Source organism: Rattus norvegicus, chromosome 6 (assembly GCF_036323735.1).
Source record: "Rattus norvegicus strain BN/NHsdMcwi chromosome 6, GRCr8, whole genome shotgun sequence".
Taxonomy (NCBI): domain Eukaryota; kingdom Metazoa; phylum Chordata; class Mammalia; order Rodentia; family Muridae; genus Rattus; species Rattus norvegicus.
In genome coordinates, this window is record NC_086024.1 from 82,430,373 (window position 1) to 82,457,327 (window position 26,955).

Genomic DNA, 26,955 nt, shown 5'->3' on the forward strand with positions numbered 1-26,955 from the left:
CTCGCACACATGCATCTATGCACAAACAGTTAGTATCTAAACAATGCCCACAGTGAGATCTGAGTACACGTATAGAATGAAATTCTAATTAAGCCATCACAGAAATGAATCAGGCTATATATGTGGTCATCGAGAGAGATCCAAGACACACTATGTAAAATGGAAAAGTCTTTCATTCGGATGACAGTTAAATTTCACAAGAAATAAAACTGATGCCAACACTAAAGTTAAAGCCTTGTCATAATGCAATTATAACAGAGTGAGCCATCCTATTTTTAAAAATACATGCATCTAGAAAAATTCACTAACATATGTAGTACACAAATAAACAGGGTCAACACTCCCAATCTTACTCACCTGCAGTTGTTTGGCAGACAGATCCTTTGTTCCTCTGAAGACATAGCTTTTTGAAATGCCTTCACATCCAAGCTCATGAACCTGCACCATTCTCCCAAAAGTAATAAGGCCAACCAAAGCTGTAGGTGGCAAAAGGCTCAACGACATCTGCATGGATTCCTTCAGAGCCTGTAAATCTTCATCCTCTATGCAAGTATCAACCACATAGAGAAATATCAAAGGCATCTGGGGACCACGCTTTAAAAAGAAAATACAGGAAGAAAAGCATTTATAAGGGTATTAACATTTTAGCACAATATTCAAGGCAATCAGGAACTAGTTAAAAATGCCAACAGTGAAATATATTAATATGTGTATACAATGGAGTCCTAACAAAGCCATACAGAAGGGAAACATGTCATGTGTGGTCCTGGAGACAGACACAAGACACAGCACTGAGAAAAAAACAAGTTTAAAGGGCTGACAAGATGACTCAGCGGTAAAAGCACGATGGCACAAGCCTGACGACCTGAGTTCATCCCCAGGGCCCACAATAGAAGGACAGTGCCTACTTCTGAAAATTGTGTTGACCCCTAACAAACATACATACATACATACACACACACACACACACACACACACACACACACATTTATCTGGGTATGCTAACACACACTTAAATCCTAGCACTTGTGAGGCAAGAGGCAGGCAGAAATCTGTGAGTTCCAGGCAGTCAAGGCTATATACAGTGAGATCCTCTCTCAAGAAACACAGAGAGAGACAGAGAGAGAGACAGAGACAGAGGGAGAGAGACAGAGACAGAGAGAGAAAGAGACAAAAAGACAGAGAGACAGAGGGAGAGAGACAGAGACAGAAAGAGAGAGACAGAGACAAAAAGACAGAGAGACAGAGACAGAGAGACAGAGAGACAGAGACAGAGGGAGAGAGACAGAGACAGAGAGACAGAGACAGAGAGAGATAGTGACAGAGAGAGACAGAGGGAGATCTTTGGATTTCTATTTAGTTACATGCAGTTTAATTCTCATAAGCATTTATAACTTTTCAAACTAGATGTGCACACCTGTGACCAAGCACTGGGGAGACAGAAGCAGGAGGAATAAGAATTGAAGGCCGTCTTCATCTATATAGAAAGCTTGAGGCCTACATATACAGCCATCCAATTAGACAAGATGGATGAAGCAAAGAAGTGCAGGCCGACAGGAGCCGGATGTAGATCGCTCCTGAGAGACACAGCCAGAATACAGCAAATACAGAGGCGAATGCCAGCAGCAAACCACTGAACTGAGAATAGGACCCCCGTTGAAGGAATCAGAGAAAGAACTGGAAGAGCTTGAAGGGGCTCGAGACCCCATATGAACAACAATGCCAAGCAACCAGAGCTTCCAGAGACTAAGCCACTACCTAAAGACTATACATGAACTGACCCTGAACTCTGACCTCATAGGTAGCAATGAATATCCTAGTAAGAGCACCAGTGGAAGGGGAAGCCCTGGGTCCTGCTAAGACTGAACCCCTAGTGAACTAGATTGTTGGGGGGAAGGCGGCAATGGGGGGAGGATGGGGAGGGGAACACCCAAAAAGAAAGGGAGGGGGAGGGATTAGGGGGATGTTTGCCCAGAAACCGGGAAAGGGAATAACACTCGAAATGTAAATAAGAAATACTCAAGTTAATAAAAAAAAAAAGAAAGCTTGAGGCCAGCCTGACATACATGAGACTAGGCTGTTAATAATGATAATAATAATTAATATAACTTTTAAAGTATTTTTCAAATAATATTTTAACAACTACAAAATTCAGACCAGGTATGGGCACACCTTTAGTCTTAACTACTCAGGGAGGGATCACTTAGAACAATATATTCAAGATTACCCTGGTTTAATAACAAAGCTATATAAAAAAATAAAGCAAACAATATAAACCATGTACTGAGTTTGTGGTCAAACTGTATAGAGTAAGTTAAATAGCATTCTACCAATTAACATGATTATATTTCTGTAAGTATTGTCATTTTTAAAAATTATTTGTGTCGGGGTTTATTTCACTGTCTAAGTAAATATGTGTGGGTTTCCACGTGTTGGTGGATATGTTAATGCAGATGCCCTCGAGTCCAGAGCAGAGCATCAGATCCACTGGAGTTATGATTCCAGGCAGTTTTGAACAAAAGACATGGGTGCTGGGAACTGAACTCAGGTCCTCTGCAAGAGCATCAAGTATTCTTAACACTGAGCCAGATCAGCAGTTTTATTTAAATCATTTTAAACTAAAAATAATGAGATGATATTTATAAAATAATTATCTAAGACTGAGATGGCTTTTCAAAAAATCAAAACTAGCCAGGTTTGATAAACATAGTGACTAGTTCAAGTAAACCATAACTCTGTTCCTATACCACATTCAGTATTTTTTTTTATTGGCCAGGCATAATGGTGCATACCTTTAATCCCAGCACTCGGGAGGCAGACAGTAGCAACCTGCTCTCCACAGGAAGTTGGAAGCTATCCAGGGCTTCAGAGACAGACAGTGTCTCAAAAATATATTTACAGTTTTAAATTTCTATACTTTTTTTTTTATTGCTTAGAGACAGAGTTTCATAAAGTCCAGGTAGGCCTCAAACTTACAGATCAAGATAACCTTGAACTCCTGTCCTCCTGTTTCCACAGCCAGTTCTATGACTACAGGCATAACCTAATATGCCCAGCTCTCCACGATTAAATCTATAAGCAACTTTGTAAAACTGTTCACACTAGGAAAAATATTTTCCCAATTCAAGGACATGTTCATTCATAAACTCAGGGTCACATCAGCAGACTTAGCTCTTTATTGACTAAGTGTGCGACAAGAGAACTTCCAATTATAAAACAAAACTCATATTCAATGCTTACTGATCAAGTTACACCATCCTGCCTAGTATCTGACCAATCATCAGATAACTTCAGTCACAAATGACCTTCATCGTTTGACCTTGACAGTCCTTACCTTTGAACTCCTCAGTCTGATTTGCTGGCATGCCCTTAAAGTCATCTCCACTTTGACAATTACTCTGACATAAGCCCTTGTCTACTTACAGCTTTCTTAAATACCTACTTTTCTGTTCTTACCAGAACTACATATTCAATGCTTGAAAACTGGGGTAAAAGCTCGGCAGGCTGGTTCAATTCAGATATCCCAGCATATGTAGGTGGAAACTACAAACAGGAAAATAAAAAAATTACCAAATTATTTATCAGAATCAGAAATGCAGTTTTAAATTCAAAATTTCCTTATCTCTTAATTTTTGCCCTTTTATTGTTGTTATTCTTTGCTTTTTGCTTTTGTTTTTGTCTTTATTTCTGAGATGGGGTATTTCTATGCACCCCTGGCTGTCCTTGAAACTCACTGTGTAGACCAGTCTAGTTTCATTTAATTACTAAGAAGGTATTTCTAGGCTGGTGAGACGACAGTAGATAAAGGTCTTGCTTCTAACACTCACTACCTTGATCCCTGGCCCATGAGGTATAAAAGAACCAAATCCCTCCTCTGTCCTCTGCCCTCTACATGTGCAGCATTGCCTATGCTCACCCACCCACACACAACCTTTTATCCTTTTTTAAACAAGCATTTCCCTATATGAGCATCAACACATCACTACAGCATTAGCATCTGTAAGTTATGTCCTTACCTGATTCCTTTGGTAACAAAAGTTGCAAGCCCAGAGTTTTGCTCGATAATCAACTTGACTGTTGTAAGAAAAGACAGATTAGTTAGGTAACATTTCAGTTTAATTTTACAAGGACTTTAATTGAAATAAAATTAATTTCATTCAAATTCACAAATGGATTAAAAATGATCATCAAAGTGACTGGTTTTTATTGGGGCATGAGGGATTGAACTCAAAGCCTCATATATTAGGCAATCATTTATCACTAAACTAAACTGTACCCTGAGAATAGGCTGAGTTTCTGGAGTGACCTGTACTATCACACCCAGCTGAAAATACTACTTAAGTAGCGATAATAAAGATTAAAGGGCCAGTAAGGCGTCTCACTGGGTCAAAGTGCTTTCCAAGAAAACCGAACAACCTAAATTCAACACCCAGAACCATGGCAGAAGAGGTTCAACTCCAAAACCCTTGTCCAGTGACCTACACACACACAGTACCACTCATGAGCAATGTACACACACACACACACACACACACACGCGCGCGCGCACACACACACACACACACACACACACACACACACACACACACACATTTTAATTAAACAGATAAAGAAAGCACAGATATCTCTAGAGACTATGTTGAACAGCTACTTGAAGGGAGTGCCTTTGGTACACACTTGCAATCCAACCTCAAGACCACTGCAAGTTCAAGGCTTGTTTGGCTACAAAGCCCGTTCCAGGCCAGCCACAGAGTAAGACTGCCTCAAAAACAAATAAATGAACAACAAAGATAATGGCAAATAAAAAACAAGGGAAGGACTTCAGAACTTGAAGAACAGCCTGAAGGGAAAGCAGCCAACCCCAGGAAAAGGTTGCAAGGTTTCAGGCTGTAGGTAAAGTTGGTGTGCCCAAGGCTCAGAAAGAAAAAAGATGTATGATAGCACATCGATCAGAAAGACAGATTGAGCCAGGCAGAGTAGCACACACCTATAGTCCAGCACTAGCAAACACCAAGTAAAAAAAACAAAGAATCCATGTTTTGGAGGTAGAACTCACCACTCACTAGCAGACTAGATAGGAGAAGAGGTAGAAGAAAGAGAAATTTTAAAAATGTTTTCTGAAATTTTGCCTTAGGAATGACAGCACCTTTTGGTTGGTGGTGGCAGCACACACCTTTCATCTGAGCACTCAGGAGACAGAGGCAGGCAAATCTGAGATCCACGCCTGCCAAGGTCTACAGAAAGAAACTCTGTCTCAATATATATTAGCACCTTTTGAATATCACACCAGTATCTGGTCTCTTCACATTCCCAATTCACTATAACTAGAATACCAAAATTAAGATTCTTTGTACTTGACTATAACTCTAAACAGAAAAAAAAATGGATTTCTTACATAAATGAACAAAAAACAATCTATTTTTTTCTCTTTGTTGAGATGATCTCATGTAGTCCAGATTGGCTTTGAATTTGCTATGTAGTCAAAGATAACCTTAACAGATTTTCCCTGCCTCCACTTTCTGAGTACTGAGATCAATCTGTGCTGGTTTCTGTGAAGCTAGGGATTGAACCCAGGGCCCTGTGTATGCTGGATGTGCACTTTATTGAATGGCTCAGCGAAAACCCCCAGCACAAATTGTAGTTCTGAATGGTATTATCACATTAGTTTTTCCATGTATTTTAATTACCATAAAGGATTCAAAACTGCACGGCAAGTCGTCCTACTGCACAGGACAGGCTCGTACTGAATGGGTGGTAAGTCAGGTCTCTCCTTCAAAGGTGTAAACAGGGCTGCCACTGGAACAACCATTCTTGTAGCTTCCAGACGACTAGATGGCCAAACATTCCAACTGAACCTGACCCCGTCTCGTTCTTCATTTTGTTGGATAAATTCCAAATAGGTTGTCATTGTAGCACTTGATTCTTATTTCTGTCTGAAACATAAGTCAGAAGATATTTATAAAAGTCCAAAAGCCTCAAGAAAAATTAAAAGTGATTATGTTTTCCCACCTCTTATGTTAACATTAAAAATTATGACTAAATGAACGTATAGCAACTCCACTCATAATCTGTAATGCCTCTACAGAGCCTAATGCTCACAAGAAAGGGATTTTCACTCTTTTAAAACTGTTCACAAGGACCAGTGAGACAGGGTTAAAAGCACTTGCTGGAGGGTCTGATGAACAGAGTTTGATCCCTGGAACCCACACGGTAGAAGGAGAGAACCAAGGTGCCCTCTGACCTCCAAATAAACAGATATAAAAATCATGAAATTATAAAATATACATGGTTTTTAATTATAAAATGACAGGCTCTCACCAGACTTTCTAGGAGACCGTTAGTCAATAGTGTTTCTGCTATTCCTGGAGCTAGGCAGAGAGCATTAGCAGCATGATAAACAAAATCCCTATTGAGTGGCATCTCCAGGGTTTACATTCCACAGAGCCCCCCACAGGAACTGAATCCTAACTTACCAAAGCATTTGAGATATATATATATATATATAATTGTAACATAGTATTTTAAGTTCATAGGTGGGTTTAGGTGTCCTGGTTATGGTTTGTCATTGTCACTGTTTTAAAAGAGTCTTACTATATAAACCAGGTGATCCTGAAAACCTCCATCCTCCAGCTGCAGCCCACCGAGTGCTGGGATTATAAACATGTATTACCACAACCGGGTATCTTATTACCTTCTAACTGGCTGGCTAGGCTGCTGGCTTCCCCATCTAGAGCACAATCCCGCCCCTCTCTGGCTCTTAAGCTGGAATAAATGGTTAGTCATGAACGAAAACTGAAGAACCGAAATGCACAAAAGTGTAGAATTCCAAATACTAATGCACAAAATTAAGGCAATCAGGCTAAAATAATGAAGCTGGAGACATGGCAATAGTTATGAATACTCATAGTTCTTTGCAGAGAACTGGCTTCGGTTTCCAGCACCCACCTGCCAGCTAACAACAATGTGTAACTCAGGTTCTGTGTGCTCCGATTCTTTCTTCTTCCCCAAAGGTACTAGGCATACAAGTGGTATACAGACATACAGGCAAGCAAAGTACCTGTATGCATTATTTAAAAAAAAAAACCTTAAAAGGGGGGTAGGCAGGGACAGAGAGATGGCTCTGTGATTAGGAGCATGGCTGTTAGGTTCAATTCCTAATGCCCATGTGACAGCTTACAAGCAGATTCTATGACTCTGCTCCAGGAGATCTAGCACCCTCTAGAATCTGAGGCAACATGCACCCACATGGTACACAGACATTTATGCAGGCAAAACATCCATAAAAATAAAACAAATGTTTTTCAATTAAGTTTTAATTAAGTTTAAAATCGTAAACCTACATTGTCAGAAGAATAAATATGGATATTAAGTTTGCTAAGAGAAATGGCAGGGAAAGAAACTGATCTTAAATGAATAGGATTCATGTGGCCTCATTTTTAAGACTCCAGAAAACTCTGCTGTCTTTTCTGCCATGTAAAAATAAACTACAAAGTGCCACGTATGCACCAGAACAGGCCCTCACCAGATACCCAATATAGCATCGATTTGGATTTCTTCCAAAACTGAGAAACATGTTTCTAGTCAATAAAAATGCTGCTAAGACCAAGTTGGGAAGGAACTTAAATGTTGTCGTATCTAGGATTAATTCTGTGAGCCACCCACACTGATGGATGAGGCTGATAGAAAGCAGCAGGCCTGAACGACTTTCCAGCTGTTGCTGGCCTGTTTACTAGGCTGTACTTGGAAAAAGCAGCAGCAAGCCCATGGGGTATAACCAGCAGAAAAGGCATGGTGGTACATGCTTGCAAGCCCAGCACTAGGGGAAACTAAGCCAGAAGGATTGCTGTAACCTGGGCTACCAGTTGACAGAATGAGACCCTGTCTCAAAGAAACAAAACTAAAAGTAATGGGCAAAGAAAAGGGGGGCAGAGATCACACAGAAGAAAATGACTGCATGAACAAAAATGATCTTTCTTTGCTTCCCCTTCCCATGCAGAATGCAGACTTCACATACTGGTTTTGTTTTTGTTTTGTTTTGTTTTGTTTTTAGGATATAAAAATAAACATGTCTTTCTTTGGATCCTCAATACTGTTTAAAAGTATTTAAAAGAGGTTCTGTGAACCACTGCCTTCATTCACAACAGGCAGTGGACTGGATTCATATCTAGAATGCTTCTTTAAATGATTGATTTATTTGTATTGTGTGTGCATTGGTGTTTGGCCTGCATATATGTATGAGGGTACATATATGTATGTGTGAGGGTATCAGATTCCCTAGAACTGGAGTTACAGACAGTTGTGGGAGGCCATGTGGGGGCTTGGAAGAGCAGCCAATGCTCTTGAAGGCTGAGCCAGCTCCAGCCCCTGACTGAACTCTACTCCACATCCTTCTATTTCATTGGCACATACAAGGTGCACCTGAGTGATATGTGAGCACAGTTTCCCTCTTGCTCAGTCTTTTCTCTCAGCTTCTCTCTCTGCTCACTGCTGTTCTCTGAACTTCTTCACACTCTCACTTTACTGTTCTTACTCTGTCCAGTTACATGGCCATGCACAACATTTCCTTACTTCTCTTTCCAAAGCAGTAACTGTTCATGCTTCAAATCAGAGCCCATCTCTACAGTCCTTTCACAAACTTCTTTAATGCGATGATGTATCTGGCAAGCACTTTATCACCTAATATGAACATTAGCCTAAAAATAGAGCCAGGCTTGTTGGAACAGGACTTTAATCCTAGCACTCAGGAGGCAGAGGCAGGTGGATCTCTTCTCTTGTCAGTTCCAGACCAGCCATAATGAGACCCTGTTTAAAACACACACACACACACACACACACACACACACACACCCCCTGAAATATCGTTAGAATGCAGATTTAACCAACTGTCTTTTTAAAAAGTGATATAAGATACAAAAGGTCATTCTTTTAAAAGTCAGTTTTTCAATAATTTATAGCAGTGAGAACTATTTTAATTAAATAATTTCTCCTGATAGAACCAATGCATTAATTATATCACTTTAACATAACAGAGCAAATACTTTCCCATATCCTGAAAGGCTTTCCATAGTATTGTTTTTCTCTATTCCACTTTAGCCTCCTTATGCATTCCTAACTGGAAAACATACAAATTTTGAGTAACTTAGATATCCGTTACCATTTTACCTCTCTATGTTTCGGTTGCAAATTTTCTTTTATATATATTTATTTCGCTTTTGTGTATCTGTGTTTTGCCTGTATTTGTCTGTATACTATGTGTGTGTGGTACCTGTGGAAGCCAGAAGAGGGCGGTGGATACTCTAGGAATGGAGTTACAGATGCTTGTAAACCAGTAGTGAGCCTGGGGGGAGGGGGAGGGACAGGAAAGGTGTGGGGGGGGGGTTACAAATGATTGTAAGTCAGTAATGAGCCACTGTGTGTGTATATGTATTACAAATGATTATAAGCCAGTAAGTAGTGAGCTCTGTGTGTGTGTGTGTGTGTGTGTGTGTGTGTGTGTGTGTGTGTGTGTGTGTGTGTACCGATGGCAACCAGTGCTCTCCTGAGCCATCTTCCCGGCCCCAGTTGTAAAATTTCCAATGAAATGAACTGAATAACAAATGTTTTGCTCTTGGACAATAACTTTTCTGACTTTCAAATTTTACATTAGTTCTATGAGAAATTTGGGGCAATAATACTATAGGTCGTTGAAACAATTAAAAACGAAGGATTTCTGAAGATACTGGAAAGAAAGAAGATTTAATATGCATTTAAATTTAAATTTCTTTCAGCAAGTATGCCGAGTTATCCATGGCTTAGGGTGGGGTTGTGTTAAGACACGACAGAAGTTTAGCTGACAAGATGAATTAAACGTCTCCACTCTTGTCTACCTATGGATTTATTGTGACTCTTACTCTTCCTTTCCCACAAAAAGTAAAGCTCTACAGTCAGAATAAATGCCCCAGTGCAAGGTATAGTTCTGAAAGCTGATCATTAGTAATCAAGGCCTAAGGCACTAGCTAATACCTGGTATTTTTCTCTTTAACCTTTATAAGGCCCAAGGCCGAATTAAGGATGATGTTGTCACCTGGGTTCAAAGTCTAGGGCACTCCTGAGCAGTCAAGAAACAAACCTAGAGGCCCTAGGGCACAGGAGCCCTGGGCAGGGATGGGAAAGGTGTCACCCAGGAGGTGGGGGTGGGTGCAGGGCTAGATGCTCAGACCGTCGTTCTCCATCCCGCTCCTGTCTTTCTACCTAAACTAGGAGAACTAGAGATGAGAGCGCTCTGTCGCCATGACAAGCACAGGGCTCGGCACTCTTGGTTCGGCGCTGGGCCACAGTCTCCCGCACACCTCGCTGCTTAGGCACAACCAGGACAGAGCCAACACAGTCCTAAGACTCCGGCCCACTGCCCGCCTCCCAGCTCCGATTCAGACCCCGGTAGAGCAGAGGTGGTTTCGACACCAGTCCTTACCACAGTACCTTCCTAGGAGCTCCGTGACGGCCACAGCCTCCGCCTTGCAGTCAGTCCGCTCCAAAGCCCTGGAGCAGCCCTGGCACCGCAATCAGGGGCGGCGCCGCCCCGCCCCCGGCCTCTAGGAGAGCCTCTTCCAGGACAACATGGCTGGTGCCGCCTCTGCCACGTCAAATGGGAGGAGGCGGGGATGCGACTAACGGAGGGGCGGGGCAAGAGGGAGGTGAGAGGTGGGAACAGTCCCGGAAGGGGTGGGGCGCGCAGGAGGTAATGGGAGGGATGAGTGGCGGAAAAGATGAACCGGAGTAATAAAGAGGGTGGGGCGAGCGTGAAGGAAGTCCAAGCAAAGCAAAGCAGAGGGCGGGGACAATTCAGGAAGGGGCGGGGCGAGCAGGAAGCAATAGGCGGGGCGGGTGGCCGGAGGGATGTAACCGGAGTAATAAAAGGTGGAATGTGGCAGAAGCTTCTCCTGAGAAGCTTCACGGGTCTGGGGTCTATGCTTAATATTAAGGTTAAGATACCTGACTGGGACATTGGTAGCAACGAAAAAAAGATTTGTTAACCACCTGATGTAGCTTTCGCGTCCACCGTTTGTTTGAATGATTGTTTTTCTGTTTTCTAGGATATATAAAAATCTCTTTTTATGTTTTTCCTGATATTTTATCCGTGTGTTCAAGCGGAAAAAGAACGAACCACTAGTTAAAAATACTTGAAGTATTCGCTAGAAAAAAAGATGCTCAGATTATCCTAATTTTGAATTTTCGTCTGCGTCAAGAGCCAATGAGAAGGCTCAGCTAAGTAACCTAACTTGCCTAGAATTCACAAGGCAGAAAAAGAATTTATTCCCGACAGTTGTATTCTGACCTCCGCACCTGCTGCGGCATGCACTCACCTACCTACATGCAATCACTAAATAGTAATTTCAAAGTTTGTAAGTATCTCTCTAGGCTAGTGATAGCTCATGCCTGTAATCGCAATAATCAAGGTTCAAAACAAAACAAAAAAAGGTAGCCCAGCTTAAGTTACATTGCAAACATAGAAACTAGATGCTTCTAAGCCACAGAAGAGACATAGTCTCAAAACCTAAATTTTATCCAGGTGTGACACTCGAAAACTGAAGCCAGAGGATCACTACAAGTTTGAGGCTCCTGGAGCTACCTTATGTGTTCCAGCATAGCCTCAGCTAAACATTAAGATGTTATCCGAAAAAGTAAAAAAACAAAACAAAACAAAAGCTCAGCACTCATCCACTTTGTTCCCCCGTGAAATCCGAAAGACACCCCCTTAAAGGTATTGTAAGATTTAGATGAATGTAATAATGTGTTTACAAATGGTTAAAGACTTTAGAACTCTAAAAATGGTGATTATAGCAATATTGCTCATTAATGTAGAAAATATTAAAGGTTACAAAGTTCATCCCAAGTCCCTGCCCCCTATCCAAGCTTTAGAAGAGAAAATGGAGTTAGGTAAAACGACCAGAAACTAGGAACCACTTCTGCCAGGAATTATTCTCGCGCGCTACATTCTACCACCGGAGCCATAAGCTTGACGCAACTAGCATGTTGCTCCGACTCCTTACGCCTGTGGCGGGTGGCCGCGACGGAGGGCGCTTGAGCGCCTGCGCGGTACCTACCTTGGGTACAGGCGCCAATAGAGACTGGCGGGAGTAAATACCATGGCGTGGGTTCCAGCCGAGTCTGCGGTGGAAGAGTTGATGCCACGGTTGTTACCTGTGGAGCCCTGTGACTTGACGGAAGGTTTCGATCCCTCGGTACCCCCCAGGACGCCTCAGGAATACCTGAGGAGGGTGCAGTGAGTGATTTTGCCCTGTGCGAGTGAGCTGGTTGTTGTGGTGCCCCTGGGTATAACCCTGGTGCCTCGCTTGACTCTCGGTGTGTGACAGTCCCTCCTCTGTTTGGGTTCCTATCTTGCGGGAGGTCCGGGAAATTTAAGATCCCTGTATTACACCCTACGGTTGGCAAATATTTTTTGAACTTGATTGCACGTTAAGACGTGTGCTCTTAAATTTCTTTGCTTTTAATCCAGGTGTCAGGCGTTTTGTTCTTTCATTGGAAGCTTGAACTTTATTTCCCATTTAATAATGAGGTAAAATGCATCTATTCTATAAAGCGAAATAATAAGTATCATATATGTATTACTTACTTGTAGGATCGAAGCAGCCCAGTGTCCAGATGTTGTGGTAGCCCAGATTGACCCAAAGAAGTTGAAAAGGAAGCAAAGTGTGAATGTTTCTGTGAGTTTTACTAACCACCTGGGAATCTTTTAACCACACAAACACACATACACAAGACTTTTCCTATCATATCAAGAATATCAGTGTGTGTGTAAGATTAAATTGCTCCTTACAAAGTTAGACACTACTTGGAAGTTAATGCAGGAGTATTTTGGTTTGGAGGCCAGCCTGCATTGAAAAATGTGTGTATCATTTAAAAGATTACCTCCCCCACCGCAAAAAAAGTACTTCAATTGCGTACTAATATTGACCTTTATAAATCAATAAATAATTTTTTTTCTGGATTGACCTTTATAGTTATTTTCAAGCTGGTGCATTGTGCACTTTCTCAATTTGACCTGGTATTGTTGTCTCAGAATGGAAACACAAATGTCTTAGCATTTTTCTATCCTTTCTGTCCTAGCATTTTTCTATCCTTTCTGTCCATGCTCTTTAGTCATTTGCATATGCAGCACACTTTTATTAAGTAGTTAGGTTGTGCTGGGCACTAGGAACACAACAGAACAATAAAGAAAAGGTCCCTACAGACCAGACATGTTGGTAAGCACGCCTGTAATCCTAGCACTTGGAGGTAGAGAAAAAAGGGTCAGGAGGTCCAGATCATTCTTAACTATATAGAAGGTTCCAGGCTCCCCCAGAATATATAAGATCCTCATCTCAAAGAAAAAGGGAAAGTTCCCTTTGTTTATACAGTATCAGTTTCCTGAAGTGCACAAAAATAACCAAATAATTACATCATTTGCTCATCGCATGAGAAAAATAAGTGGCACTCAGTAGTCAAAACTACAGGACTAGAGAGATGGCCCAGTGGTTAAGAGCACTGGGTGTTCTTCCAGACGATACAGGTTCAATTCCGAGCACCAGATGGTGGCTCACAACCATCTCTAGCTCTAGTTCCAAGGGATCTGATGCTCTCTTTACACCTTATTAGGTACCAGGCATGCACATGATGCACAGACATGCATACAGACAAAACATTCATACAGATAGAGTAAATAAAACTTATTAGTAAAAAAAAAAATCTCATCCATTGATGGTAGTTCATGTTTTTAACACCAGCACTGGTGAATCCGAGACTGGCAGGTCTCTGTAAGTTCAAGGATAGCTCAGTCTGATTTCCAGGAGACCCTATCTTAGGAAAAAAAAATTTCATGAATGTGAGTGTATTTCCTCAGAGAAGATTAATTTAACCTGCAGTCACGTTTTTCTTGTTCCCGAAGGGTTTTAATAATTAATGTTTATAATTAGGATATTTTTAACTCATGCACTATAAGGTTTTATATAACATTACACCTTTTACTAGATGGCTCATGATTTCATGCATACTTGGTTCTTTTCAAATTTACCCCACTGAGTTTTGTTAGAAGGTAATACCTGATTATTTGTGTTATTTAAAAAAAAAAAAACTTTTTTTAGACTTATTTCTATTTTCTTCTTTATTTTGTGTATAAGTGCTCTACTGCATGTAAACCTGCATGCCAGAAGAGGGCATCGGATACCTTTATAGATGGTCATGAACCACCATGTGGTTGCTGGGATTTGAACTAAGGACCTCTGGAAGAGTAACCAGTGCTCTTAACTGCTGAGCCATCTCTCCAGCTCAACACCTGATCGTTTGTTAACTGTGTGCTGTTTTAGAAAATAAAAATAAGACTAGGCATGTAGAGTATTTAGCACCTTGTTTGCAGTGGTTACCATGCCAGTCACCCCTCAACAAAGTAAAAGAAATCAAGTTCACCTTTTCACTCGTCTTTAAGTTACTGGGTATGTTTTGCCCATCCCCAAATTCTGTATTTAGGGCATATCTCTGTTTTTATTTCTCTTCACTATTATAGAATAACAGAATTAGGTTCTATCCTTCGTGGCACATACCTTTAATCCCAGCATTTGGGAGACCAAGGTAGGTTGATCTCTGTTAGTTTGAGGCCATCCTCATCAAGTGATCTGAGTGAGATCCAGCTATCCAAGGCTCCACAGAGAAACACTGTCTCAGAAAAAAAAACAAAACAGTTAAATTCTTCAGGTTCATAGCACTTAGATTTCATAGGAACATTACCCATAATCATCTAGTCTTTTTTTTATAAAATGACAAAGGGTCTCTTTTATTAACTGTTCCATAGACTGTAAAGTGAACTTTTCAGCTCTGATACAATGTACCTTTATTTTCTAAAATAGTCTTCTCATTCACTGAAGCATTTTTACTCTACTTCTGCAGAGGCATAGATTCTAGTTACAACACTAACATTGACTCTATGTTTGTGGGCTGACTTCCAGCTTTCGGGATGCCACCCTGCCCCTGAAGGTTATTCCCCAACACTGCAGTGGCAGCAGCAACAAGTGATACAGTTTTCGAGTGTTCGACAGGCAAGTGCCCCTCTCGGTGAAATTAATCTCCTTAATGTCTGTTCTTAGACTGATTAGGAAAATTATAAATACACAAAGATTTATGAATGAGTTACCAAATTGTTCTCATCCTTATATATTGCTATATATTTTCTATGGATGTTTAAAATTTTATACAAAAACTTTTTAGTTTTTCATTCTTTGAAGATCATTCATTTTTTTTCCTTTAGAGTGTGCACAAGCATAGAAATCACTGGAAATCTCAACAGTTGGATAGTAATGTGACAATGGTATGTGATTTTCTTGGCTTACATTGGCCAGTGTGTACTTGTGTGAAATCATCCATAGTCCAATCATTAAAGGGTTAATTGCTTAGTTCCTGTTGTTTTTAATTTTCCTTCATATTCCGTTATGTGAATTTATCAGTTTGATACAGTAGTACTCTGAGCCAGTTTCATGGTTTTGGCTTTTCTCTATATCACCCTAGCTGGTGATATAGAAACTGATTTTGTAGCCAGGCTAATCAGACACGGGGATCCACCTGCTTTGCCTCTGGAGTGCTGGGATTAAAGGCATGCACCACCAAGCCTGGCCCATGACTGTTTTAATCCAACTTATCCTGAGAGATTTGTAGTATATGAAAGTTGTCAGGATCAAAATAGAGTATTAACTGTTTTATCAGTAATAGCAAAATGATTAAATAAGGCTAAGAAGTTAGAAAGTATTCCTGGGTATTATTGCCTCGTAATAGTTATTCTCCATATACATGCACAAATGAATAATAGAAATAAATAGAATAATAGAAATGACTTTTGGTCTTTGGAAAGAGGCCATCAAATTGGATTAGACTTCACTTTTAAAAGGTCATGTCTCCAGAGACAGTCACAGCCTACAGTTCTGGCGATGAGAGCTTCAGCATAGGAATTTGGAGTGCAGCATACACACTTATATCCTTCCCTAGCACCATGTCTTTGTATTGGGATAGTCAGGATATATGAAACCTTCACTTTTTTCTTTTTAAATGAGCCAAAATTTTTATTTGTTTATTTCTTGCATTTGAAGTACCCTTCAGTGACATCTTTGGCCTTGTGATTTTGTTTGTGTGTTTGTTTTTTGTTTTGTTTTGTGTTTTTTACTGTTAAATATAAAAATAACTAAATAGAAATAAGGTTTTTTTTTTTCTTTCAGCCAAAATCTGAAGATGAAGAAGGCTGGAAAAAATTTTGTCTGGGTGAAAGATTATGTGCTGAAGGGGCTACTGGACCATCTACAGACGAAAGCCCTGGGATTGATTATGTACAAGTAGGTGATGACATAGGTAAACACATGAAGTGACACAGACATGCAGACATGTATTAGGATATTGGAACGATCAGTTCACAGCCTCTTCCTAATTCAGACCACAACCTGCTGTGCGCACCTCACGACCTGAGAGTCCCTTGCTCTTTCACAGGTCGTGAGAAACAAAGCCGAACCCCAGCACTTGGGAGTCAGAGGCAGGTAGATCTCTGTGAGTTGCGACATAGCCTGATCCACAGAGAAACCCTGTCTAGGAAGAGAAAGCAAGCCAAGTATGACTGCGATGATGTGTGACTGGCAAGATTAAATACTGTCCAGTTCTGTATAGGGAATGCCTGCCAAGCTCTCACTTAGGTCATAATAATCTTATGAATTAAAAGATATTCCATTAGTGAAGGGTTTTTTTTGTTTGTTTGTTTGTTTGTTTGTTTGCATTATTTTGGGACAGGGTCTCCTTGCCTGGGATGGCCTTGCCACCCCCTTCTTCCCACCGGAGTCATTTGCGTAGCTGGGGTCACGAGTGTCTATTGTCCTGTCTACCTAGGATCAGGGCTTGCCGCTTTGTTTATTTTGATTTGGGAATTAGCAGGGTTGGGAATTAGTAACATTTTAATATGAATTCGAAGAGCAAAGGCTAGTGGAGAAAGAGGCACTCAGAATACACACGCTAGAACATGGGTGTGAACTTCTCAAGAGTCACTTTAGGGTTTTGTTTTGCTTTGTTGTTAAAATTATTGAGCATGGATTAACTATTAAGTTATAAGTAGTCAGAAGCAAAAGTACGCATGATAATTAGAAAACTCTTGTTTTTGTTTTGTTTTGTGTTTTGCTGGCTTATTGTCAGATAGGGACTCACTGTGTAACCCTAGCTGGCCTAGAACTCCTTGTGTAACCCAGGCTGGCCTCCAACTCACAGAGATCCTCCTGCCTCTGTTTCCTGAGTGCTGGAAGTAAAGGAGTGCACCGCCATACCTGGCCCAACTAGGAGGTTTTTAGAGTAGTTAATACTTGTTTTTCACATGAAATCTTGAGAGTACATTTAAGTTTTTAGTGACTTTGTGAAGGACATTGAGACAGTCTTACCCAGGCTGGCCTGGAAGTCACTGTGTAGCCCAGGATGACCCAAGTTCAAATCCTCATGATACTACACCCAAACCATGTGCATAGCTCCTATAGTCATACACTTCGTGGCTGACTTCTTGTTCTTCACAGTTGCCTGCCTGTAAGTTTGACGGTGTTCCCATCAAACCCATTGTAACTGCCAGCAGATGGCTCAGTGCCTTCAAGCCTGACAACTTGAGTTCAATCACCAGAACCCACTTGGTGGAAGGACACACACACACACACACACACACACACACACACACTCACAGATGTACAGAAAACTTAAAAAATCACTCAGTGATCCTCCTGCCTCAGTCTCACAAGTACTGAGTGCTAAGATTACAAATGTGTACCACTATGCCTGCTAAGGATATGATTTTAATAAAGTAAAATTTTAAAAAATGCTACTTGAAAACATTAACTTTTTTCACTTGAGGGAGTTTTATATATTCTACAGTAGCAAGCCAAGTCAGTACCAGTTCTATAAGGAGTGAGGTCAGTGAGTGAGGACACAAGTGCACACGCCTGGTGTCCATAGAAGCTAGATGGGCATCAGATCGAGGAACTGGTGTTTCAGGTGATGGAGAGCTACCTGTATGGGTGCAGGGAACTGAACTTGGGTCAGCAAATACCATTCACTGCTGAGCCACTCTCCAGCCACTCTTCCTCTTGTTTGTTTGTTTGTTTGTTTGTTTGTTTGTTTTCCCTTTCCCCACAGTACCGAGACTTAAGCTGGGTTCCTAACACACACTCACCGAGTGCTCTATCGAAGAGCTAGATCCCTAGCCCTTGGACTTCCCTATCTGGCAAGAAATGTACCAGTTTGCACAGAAGCAAATGAAGCCCTGCTCGTGTTGTCATTTAGTAAATCTATCTTTTTTTTTTTTTCTTCTTTCAGGTTGGTTTTCCTCCCTTGCTGAGTATTGTAAGCAGAATGAATCAGGTAAATGTCATCAAATAATACAGTCTTTTGCTTACAGTGTATATGAAAGGTCGAATCTATTTACCCAGTGTTTACAGCCTTGTCCTAGGCCTGCAGTGATTATGATTACAATCCAGTGTAGGAAATTAGTGTTAATAGCTGTGTTTTATAGCTGAGGAAACAGAATTTTATCGAGTAGCAGGATCCCCTGACAGTGGAGTTTGTGGTGCTGGCATGGTGCTAAGTATTCATTTGTGTGCATTTCAGTTCTAAGTGCTAAGTCTGCATCTAAAATGTAATAGTTAAGGCCAGGACACCGTTCTAGTTGTAAAGGGCCTGCCTCAGCTTGTAGTTTGTGGAGACTGAAATACAGAACTTATTGGACCAAAGGGGGAAAACAAGTGGGATTTCATTCTTTAGTCTTTTAGGAAAAGAGACTTTTTATTGTGGAGCAAAGAAACCGCCAGTCAGTGCATGTCTTTAATCCCACCACACAAGAGTCAAAGGCATGTGGATCTCTTGACTTTGAGGCCAACCTGATCTACATATCAGTCTCCAACATAGCAAGGGCTCTGTAGAGAGAACGAAAGGAAAGAAGCTGGTAGTTACAGCCAAAGTCTAAAGCGCCCTGTTACATTGATAGTTTCATTTCTGTAGTTTAAAACATCCTTCTCTAGCCAAGTTTGCTTCTCTTTAGATTTGGTTTTCAACTTAATATGAATTGGCAAGTAAACAAGGCTCTTTTTGTAGGAATATTTGAAATTTTTCATTAGTTTCAAACTAATTTTTAAGCCTAAGATTTAAAGTTTAAGTTGATACTTAAGAGTATAAAAATAGTTCTCGTAAAAGACTTTCTAGGGCTGGAGAGATGGCTCAGAGGTTAAGAGCACTGGCTGCTTTTCCAGAGGTCCTGAGTTCAATTCCCAGCAACCACATGGTGGCTCACAACTATCTGTAATGGGATCTGATGCCCTCTTCTGGTGTGTCTGAAGACAGCAACAGTATACTCATACATAAAGTAAATTAAAAAAAAAAAAACTTAAAAAAAGAAAAGGAAAAAGACTTTCTAGCCATGTATGCAGATTCATGCCTATAAATGGTGGCCCTCAGGAAGCAGAGGCAGAAGGATAGCCACAGGAAGGCCAGCCTGCTCCACATGATGAGTTCAAGCAGGCCAGGGCTACATAGTGAGACACTGTTTCAAGAAACAAAACAAAAGGCCATGTGCAAGCTGCGAGCCATGTAATGAGATTACTCATTGCTTGGTGTGGAGAACAAAGCTGTGCTAACCCTAAGAGCTGCTTTTCAACCACAGACGATGGAACTCATGTTGAACGCCTCAGTGTTTACCTCTAATGTCACTGTTTCCTGCCCTGCTCTACCCACTCTACCCTCTCCCCCCTTCTCTTTTTTAAGGCAACCATTACTAGTGTCTTGGAATATCTAAGTAATTGGTTTGGAGAAAGAGATTTTACTCCAGAATTGGTAAGATTACATCTTCTTTTCATTTATGCAGGCAAAATTATGTTTATTTATGTGAGGTGTGGCTGCAGTTTTTATGCTTACATATGTGCATGTGCACACACATATAAATATTCGTGTGTTCTGCATAAAAAAATCCAAATATTATCTATAAATAAGGACCTTACACCAGAAGATAAATCAATATACTTTCCTCTTGAGCCTGGGAGTGCAATGGTATCTCTCTGTAAACTGGAGTTCTCAAGAGTCAGACACAAGAGTGTAAGTGCAGCCTCAGCTACACAGTGAACTGCAGCTCATCCGAGGCTGCAGACAAAGATGCTGTCTCAAAGGATAATCAGGTACAAACAACGGTAGCAAGCCCTGCCCTGCGTGCATCATTCTGCCACCATGTTAGACACTTCCTCACTAACTCTAAGAGTGTATGAGCTGTCGGCTCCATTTTACAGTAAGAGAGTTAAAATACAGCTGAGTTTACATTGTTTATAGTCACAGTCAGTCTGTCAGAGACAGAGCTCACACTTTAACACTATATCTTCATTTGGGGATTTTTCATTCTTTTGAGCCATTTTTTAAAAATAAAGTGTCGTTGGAGTTTGTTAAGGACAATTTAATAGAAAATTTAAGCACAGGGATTAAGGGAAAAAACTTTCTAAAGAAAATTAAGGCATACCAGGAACCTGGGTGTGGTCTTTTTTGAGAGACTCTTACATCAGTCAGGCATAGTAGCACTTACCTCCAATCCTAGGACTGGGTCGGCAAAGGCAGGCACATCACTTGTGAGTTCAAGGCCAGCCTGGGCTACATAGCAAGCGTAAGGCCAGTTAAGGCTACAAAGTAGGCCCAGACTCAGTAAAAACAAGTTTTAAGCATATGTTTTTTCATGAGATAATACACATTAAAATCAATGTTATTGATTTTGCCCTCTAGGGTCAGACCTGTCTTTCACATAGTTTAATTGTTTTATATATATTGTAACATCCTGAATTCCAAACATTTCAAAAATCAGAAATTTTATCTAAATGACAAAGACTGAAGATATGTTTCTTTCTGTTGTCTTAATATTCTTAACATTTTTCTGTGTAAACTGTTATTAGGGAAAGGGGCATTCACTTTGGCCCAGTTTTGGGGTCCTTATTCCTATGCTGCCTGGCTCCACTGTTCTTGGACTTTGATTAGACAGAGCATCATGAAGGGAGTAGCAAGTGCTTTACAATGAGTTGTACCCTCAGCCCTCTGTTTACTATTTTATTTTGAGACACAGTCTCATTAAGTTGGTCAGGCTGGCCTTGAACTTGTAGACCTCCTGTCTCAACCTCCCAAATGACTAGCACTACAAATCTACCAAATCTAGCAGTTGAGCATTTGCTTATATACCTTTGGCTTTATACATCTTTAATCATAGCACGCTAGAGACAGGGACAAGCATCTCTCTGAGCTGGAGGCCAGCCAGAGATACATAATGAAACTCTGTCTCAAAAAACAAAAAAGATTTTTGTTTATAAGTGAGAACCTCAGGACAAGGCATGATGTGCACCCCTTTACTCCCAACATTCATGAGACAGAACAAATACATTTCTGTGAGTTTCAGGCCAGCCAGGGCCACACAGTAAGACCCCATCTCAAAAAGGGGGTGGGAGGAGCTCAACTGTAGTACAAATATCAGAAATGAGTTCATTGGGAATCAGGAAATATTGTGAAGACTGTAGTGGCCTGGGTCTGTGGTTAGAAACAGAAGAGTATTTGCCTCTCTGCACACTGTCTTGATTCATTCATAGCATGTGAGCAGGCAACAGCATCGGCATTTAGAAAAACAAAATAAATGGGTGCTTCATTATTTGTCTGTTCATTACGTCCTACATTTTTACTCAGGGAAGATGGTTCTATGCTTTGTTGGCTTGTCTTGAGAAACCTTTGCTACCTGAGGCTCACTCACTGATTCGACAGCTTGCCAGAAGGTGTTCTGAAGTGAGGCTCCTGGTGGTGAGTTCTTGTACTATTTCAGAGTCTGCCTACTATGGTAGAAAAGAAAACATATGAGATAGAAAAATGTGGAATATGTTATTAATTGGGATTAAAGAGTCTACAGAAACAAAAAAACTGAGAGTACATTAAATAGTGAAACCAGATATAGTGACACACGACTGTAATCCCAGCATCTAGGAGGTAGAAAAAGGAGTATTGCAGTTCAAGCCCAACCTGGGCTATATATAAAAGACCCTCTGTAAAAAAAAAAAAAAAAAAAAAAAGGGTTGTGGGAGGCCAAGCATGGTGGTGTGCACCTTTAATCCTGGCACTTAGAAGGCAGAGACGTCTCTGTAAGGCCAACCAAGACTACATAATAAGAACCTTATCTCAAGAAAATAATATGGGGTGGGGGGGAGTATAATGAATTTCGTTCCCTCAGGCAAAGGAAGTCTGAAGGTGCAGACAAGATCTAACACGACTAGATCCCTCTCATTGGTTCTGATACTTATGATTTCCATCCTTCTCTAGGTTTATTTTGTGTTGTTGTAGCAAAATACCTGAAGCTGCTGTTTATAAGCACAGAGGAATTAAATCAGGACCTCAAATATGCTAGGAAAGCACTCTGTCCAGCCTATAAAAAAATTGATTTTAGTTCAGTGTTCAGAGCTCAAAATCCAAGCTCAAAGGCCCCATCTGCTCTACCTTCCCATTATATAATATATGAGGGAAAATGACCTGCCAGGAGTAAGTCAACAGCAATTCCTGGCTGGTGTCGGGAGGGAAGTGACAAACTCACTTTATATCAGCCCTCTCTCTGTTGTAGGGCCCATAAAAGCATTAATTATTACCCCTTCCGAACAGCATCGTTCTTTAAATAATGACCTGATGCTGGTGATCTGAGTTTGATACACACACACACACACACACACACACACACACACACACACACACACATAATTAAAAAAGAGATTGCAGCTGGGGCTGTAGCATGTTAATTACAGTGCTCACCTGGCATGCATGAAGCCCAAGGTTCTAAACACAGTGCTGCTTATTTCAAGCTTGGGACCCCAAACCTGTCAGAAGGCGGAGGCAGGAGGATCAAGGACAGCCTGTGGACTACTTTGGAATTTTAAGGCCCAGCTGGGCTACATGAAACCTTGCCCCAGAACAAAACAAGGGGTCTCCTATAAGTAACTAATAAACCCTGCTATCTGGAGCCCTCCAAATTGGTTATCTAACACTAAGTGGTCAGCCCTAAAATCATATGCGTACAAGTAATCAAATATGGACTGAACAGATTATATATTTAAGAGTGTGTGAGAGTGTGTGTCTGTAAAACGGAAAGGGGGCCATGATTTTGAGAGAGCTAGATTGGAGGGAGGAAATTCGGGACCTGGGAAAGTGATGTATTTATATTTTTAATTTTATAAATAAAAGATGGGCCAGGGGTAGTGGCACATGCCTTTAATCCCAGCAGTCAGGAGGTAAAGCAGGCAGATGTGTGAATATTAGGACAGTCCAGTCTACATAGGAAGTTCCTGGCCAGCCAGTAGTCAACAGTGAGACTTTGTCTCAAAAGTAAGTAAATAAATAAATAACCTAATGTTCTCATGTTCTGTCTGTCCATTTCGGGGAGAAGGCTGACTTTAAACTCACAGAGATCCACTTGCCTCTGCTTCCCAATCTCTAATCTAAGACATGAATCACCTTGGTGGGTTATCTCCATGTGATGATGACTGTTACCTAATACAAGTTTCGAATTTTCTTTAAGAGGAAACTTGTGAAAATGGTTAAGAAGAAAGTAAAACTAGCCTTTTTCTCTTTTTCAGGGCAGTAAAGACGATGAAAGAGTTCCAGCTTTGAATCTGCTGATCTGCTTAGTTAGCAGGTGAATTAAGAAATTCCACTTCATGTTCCTTGTTCTCAGTTAAAGGCAGACCATATTTAATGCTGTATTCATTTTCATTTGCTGTACATTTTTACCTAATATGTTTGATTTCACTTCCTTTTTTTCTTTTAATCTGTACTGGATGAAAGGAACATGTCAGGCAGGGAGTCTCCAACTAAACTGTATCTCCATTCCGTTATATCAGAGTTCCTGCTGAATTTTAATTTATTTGAAAATAGATTCTCTAAGCAGAGGCACACATTTATTTTATCTCTTCCTGGACAGGCTTTGCTCTAATGAGCTTTGTTTGGGGGTTATTTCGGTTTGGTTTTGTCTTGCTCTAAAGCTTCCTAATATGTATAACTAAATACAGCATGCTTTGTGAAAACACACACAAGGGCTGCAGAGATGGCTCAGGGGTTAAGAGCATTGACCGTTCTTCCAGAGGTCCTGAGTTCAATTCCCAGCAACCACATGGTGGCTCACAACCATCTGTAATGGGATCTGATGCTCTCTTCTGACATGCAAGCATACCTGCAGACAGAGTGCTATATATAATAAATAAATAAATCTTTAAAAAGAAGAAGAAAATACACACATACAAAACATCTAGTTTCTTGATCTACAATAACTATGTTTAATTTTCCTGGTACTTTATACCAAGCAGTTTTCTTAGTGCATAATAATAGGAACTCATTTAATCCTATACCTCCAGTTTAGAGATGAGGAAACTGTGGCAGAAAGATGTAACTTTGCTACTTCCTGCCTGCTAGTGGATGGCAGAGATAGGACCCAAACCCAGGCAACTTTACTGAAGAACTCAGCGTTCCCCCACCTCCTTTTTGGAGGGGCGAGGGGAGTTCCTGCCACTGCCTTCTCCTTGGGGAAGTGGCTACTTTCTTTTTTTTAGTTGGATTTCTTTCTTTATTTTTTTAAATAAGGTATTTTATTTACATTTCGAATGTTATCCCCTTTCCCAGTTACCCCTCTGCAAACTCCCTATCCCATCCCACGTTACCCTGCTTCTATGAGGGTGCTCCCCCTCCCACCCACCCACTCCTGCCTGGCCCTAGCATCCCTCTACACTGGGGCATCAAGCCTTCACAGGACCAAGGGCCTCCCCTCCCATTGATGCCAGATAAGGCCTCTTCAGCTCCTTGTCCTTCCCCTAACTCCTCCATTGGGGTCCATGGATCAGTCTGATCGTTGGCTTCGAGCATCCGTGTCTGTATTGGTCAGGATCTGGCAGAGCCTCTCAGGAGACAGCTGTATCAGGCTCCTGTCAGCAAGCACTTCTTGGCTTCAGCAATAGTGTCTGGGTTTGGTGTCTGCATGCCCCCACCCCCTTTGTTAATGTGTCTGAGTGTTTCCCCGCTGGGTAAATGTGCTGTAGTTTAGTCTCTCTTGAGTCGGAGCCCTCTTTTGCTGCCACAGTCAGTGGTGTCCTTGATATGTATGCGTACACTGACTTCTTTTTCTTACTAGGTATTTTGATCAACGTGATTTAGCTGATGAGCCATCTTGATAGAGCTTACCTCCTGGGGATGGAAGAGAGTTCTGTGAAGGGAGCCTAAGTCTGAGGAAGCATAATTCCAACCTGAGGACAGAGTGCATCACTTCTTCAAGTTGTGTGAAGGGTTTCATCTTAATCTGCAATTCAAGTTGATATTCAAAATATAGACTTGATTGGTTTAAGTGTCTGAAATGTCTACGGAAAGCCCACCTGGCATCTGATGAGCAGTTGGAACAGTTTTCCTCAGTTGCATGCATTGAAAATAGGCCACGTGGGACTTAGTACTTAAGCGGCTTGCATAAAAACTGCTGACATTTTATACAGTCCCCTGGTGCTGCTTCATTGGTTTTTTACAATATACATATATATTTATGTTGAAATGTATTTTGACTACTCAAATTTTACTTGACTCAAACAAAATAAAAGACAATGGATGTCCTTAGAGTTGCAATTCATACAGATGAAATGGCAAATCTATTCATAGTTAACAAAAGTAATCCAGTGTTCATGTTTAAACTCAATAGTCTTAGTTTAATTACACCACCAAAACCTTTTCTAAAGATTTATTTATTTATTTTGTATATGAGTACACTGTAGCTGTCTTCAGACACACCAGAAGGGGACATCAGATCCCATTACGGATGGTTGTGAGCCACCATGTGGTTGCTGGGAATTGAACTCAGGACCTCTGGAAGAGCAGTCGGCGCTCTCAACCACTGAGCCATCTCTCCAGCCCACCAAAACCTTTTCTAACAAATCATTTTCAGTAATGTCCTAATAAGCTATACATGGCAGTACACACTTGGGATCCCAGCATTTTAAGGTCCTAAGCTAGCTTGGGATACATAATAAGACTCTTCCTCAAAAATCAAGGTGGAACTGCAGTCAAGAGCACTTGCTGCTCTTGAGAGGACTTGGGTTCAATCCGCACACCTATAAAGCAACTGGTAACCATCTGAGACACCAGTTCCAGAGAAGCTGACATCTTCTGTCTTCTGATGTCAGGCATGTATACATAAAAATAAACAAATCTTCAAGTTAACATCTAAAAACAAGAGCATAGACCACAACTGGCTTCAAAGCTTCATGGTTTTGCTGATTTGTTTGGAGAGGAGGACGTAATGGAGACTGGTAAACTATCAGTGACTGGGTGTCTTTGGTTATTTCCACAGCTAGAAGACGAGCACAAAGTTAGATATGCTACTCAGTAAAATTCCTGAGCGGATAATATTTTAAAAAGCAGTTTTGCTTATGCAAGTCTAAGGTACAAAAATATTATCTTAGTGCAGTTCCATCTCTACTAGCAAACTAAAGGATTTTTATTGCTGCTGGGATAGTATGGTATTCTGTAGCCCAGCATTGCCTGGAACTCTGTATCCCAAGACGGCCTCAAACTTGAATGAATCCATGCTTCAGTTTCCCAAATGCTACACCAACAGTCTGTGTTACCTGAGTTAGCTAGAGGATTGTGAACAGAAGTGAGAAACACAGGCTTTTCCACCCAAGCCCTAGGTGTTCTCAACAACTCAAAAGTGACTAGGCCTTAAATAAGCTAAGCTTGTTCCCACTAGATAATAACTTATTTAACCTGTTTATACTAGTCAGGGTCTGCGGCATGGCTAGTTATCTCGCCTCAGTTTCATCTTTCTCCAAAACCTGGTGGCAAAAATTCTCACCTTTTTCCCAGAGCTTTCCCACCCCTGCCCCACCCCACCTCACCCTGCCCCTCTCT

The 26,955-nt window shown here is 41.0% G+C and overlaps 2 protein-coding genes across 10 annotated transcripts in view; one reads left to right on the plus strand and one right to left on the minus strand.

Moving 5' to 3' along the window:
• Positions 1–12,222, minus strand: part of Sec23a (Sec23 homolog A, COPII coat complex component) — a 48,896-nt gene extending 36,674 nt beyond the window's left edge. Inside the window, exons 1-5 of one of the 6 annotated variants that reach the window (XM_063262378.1) lie at positions 12,084–12,222; positions 5,688–5,933; positions 4,017–4,074; positions 3,457–3,543; positions 358–594 (exon numbers count right to left, since the gene is read on the minus strand). In XM_063262378.1, the coding sequence (XP_063118448.1) occupies positions 358–594; positions 3,457–3,543; positions 4,017–4,074; positions 5,688–5,908 (603 nt within the window). In that variant the 5' untranslated portion in view covers positions 5,909–5,933; positions 12,084–12,222. Of the gene's footprint in view, positions 1–357; positions 595–3,442; positions 3,544–4,016; positions 4,075–5,687; positions 5,934–10,450; positions 10,727–12,083 lie in introns of those variants that run through there. The other 5 variants (XM_039112796.2, XM_008764661.4, XM_063262377.1 and 2 more) reach the window with 5 other exon arrangements.
• Gemin2 (gem (nuclear organelle) associated protein 2) lies at positions 12,047–25,678 on the plus strand. Of its 4 annotated transcripts, none has more exons than NM_053389.1 (10): positions 12,047–12,262; positions 12,620–12,704; positions 14,979–15,068; positions 15,278–15,337; positions 16,236–16,349; positions 18,349–18,393; positions 19,789–19,857; positions 21,727–21,837; positions 23,652–23,710; positions 25,196–25,678. In NM_053389.1, the coding sequence occupies exons 1-10, from the start codon at positions 12,126–12,128 to the stop codon at positions 25,233–25,235; spliced, it is 810 nt and encodes a 269-aa protein (NP_445841.1). In that variant the 5' UTR covers positions 12,047–12,125; the 3' UTR covers positions 25,236–25,678. The 4 variants fall into 4 exon arrangements, 3 of the variants coding, with proteins under 3 accessions (NP_445841.1, XP_038968931.1, XP_038968930.1); XM_039113003.2 differs by having other exon boundaries at positions 12,069–12,207; XM_039113002.2 differs by having other exon boundaries at positions 12,204–12,342.
• Positions 25,679–26,955: the final 1,277 nt, after the last annotated feature.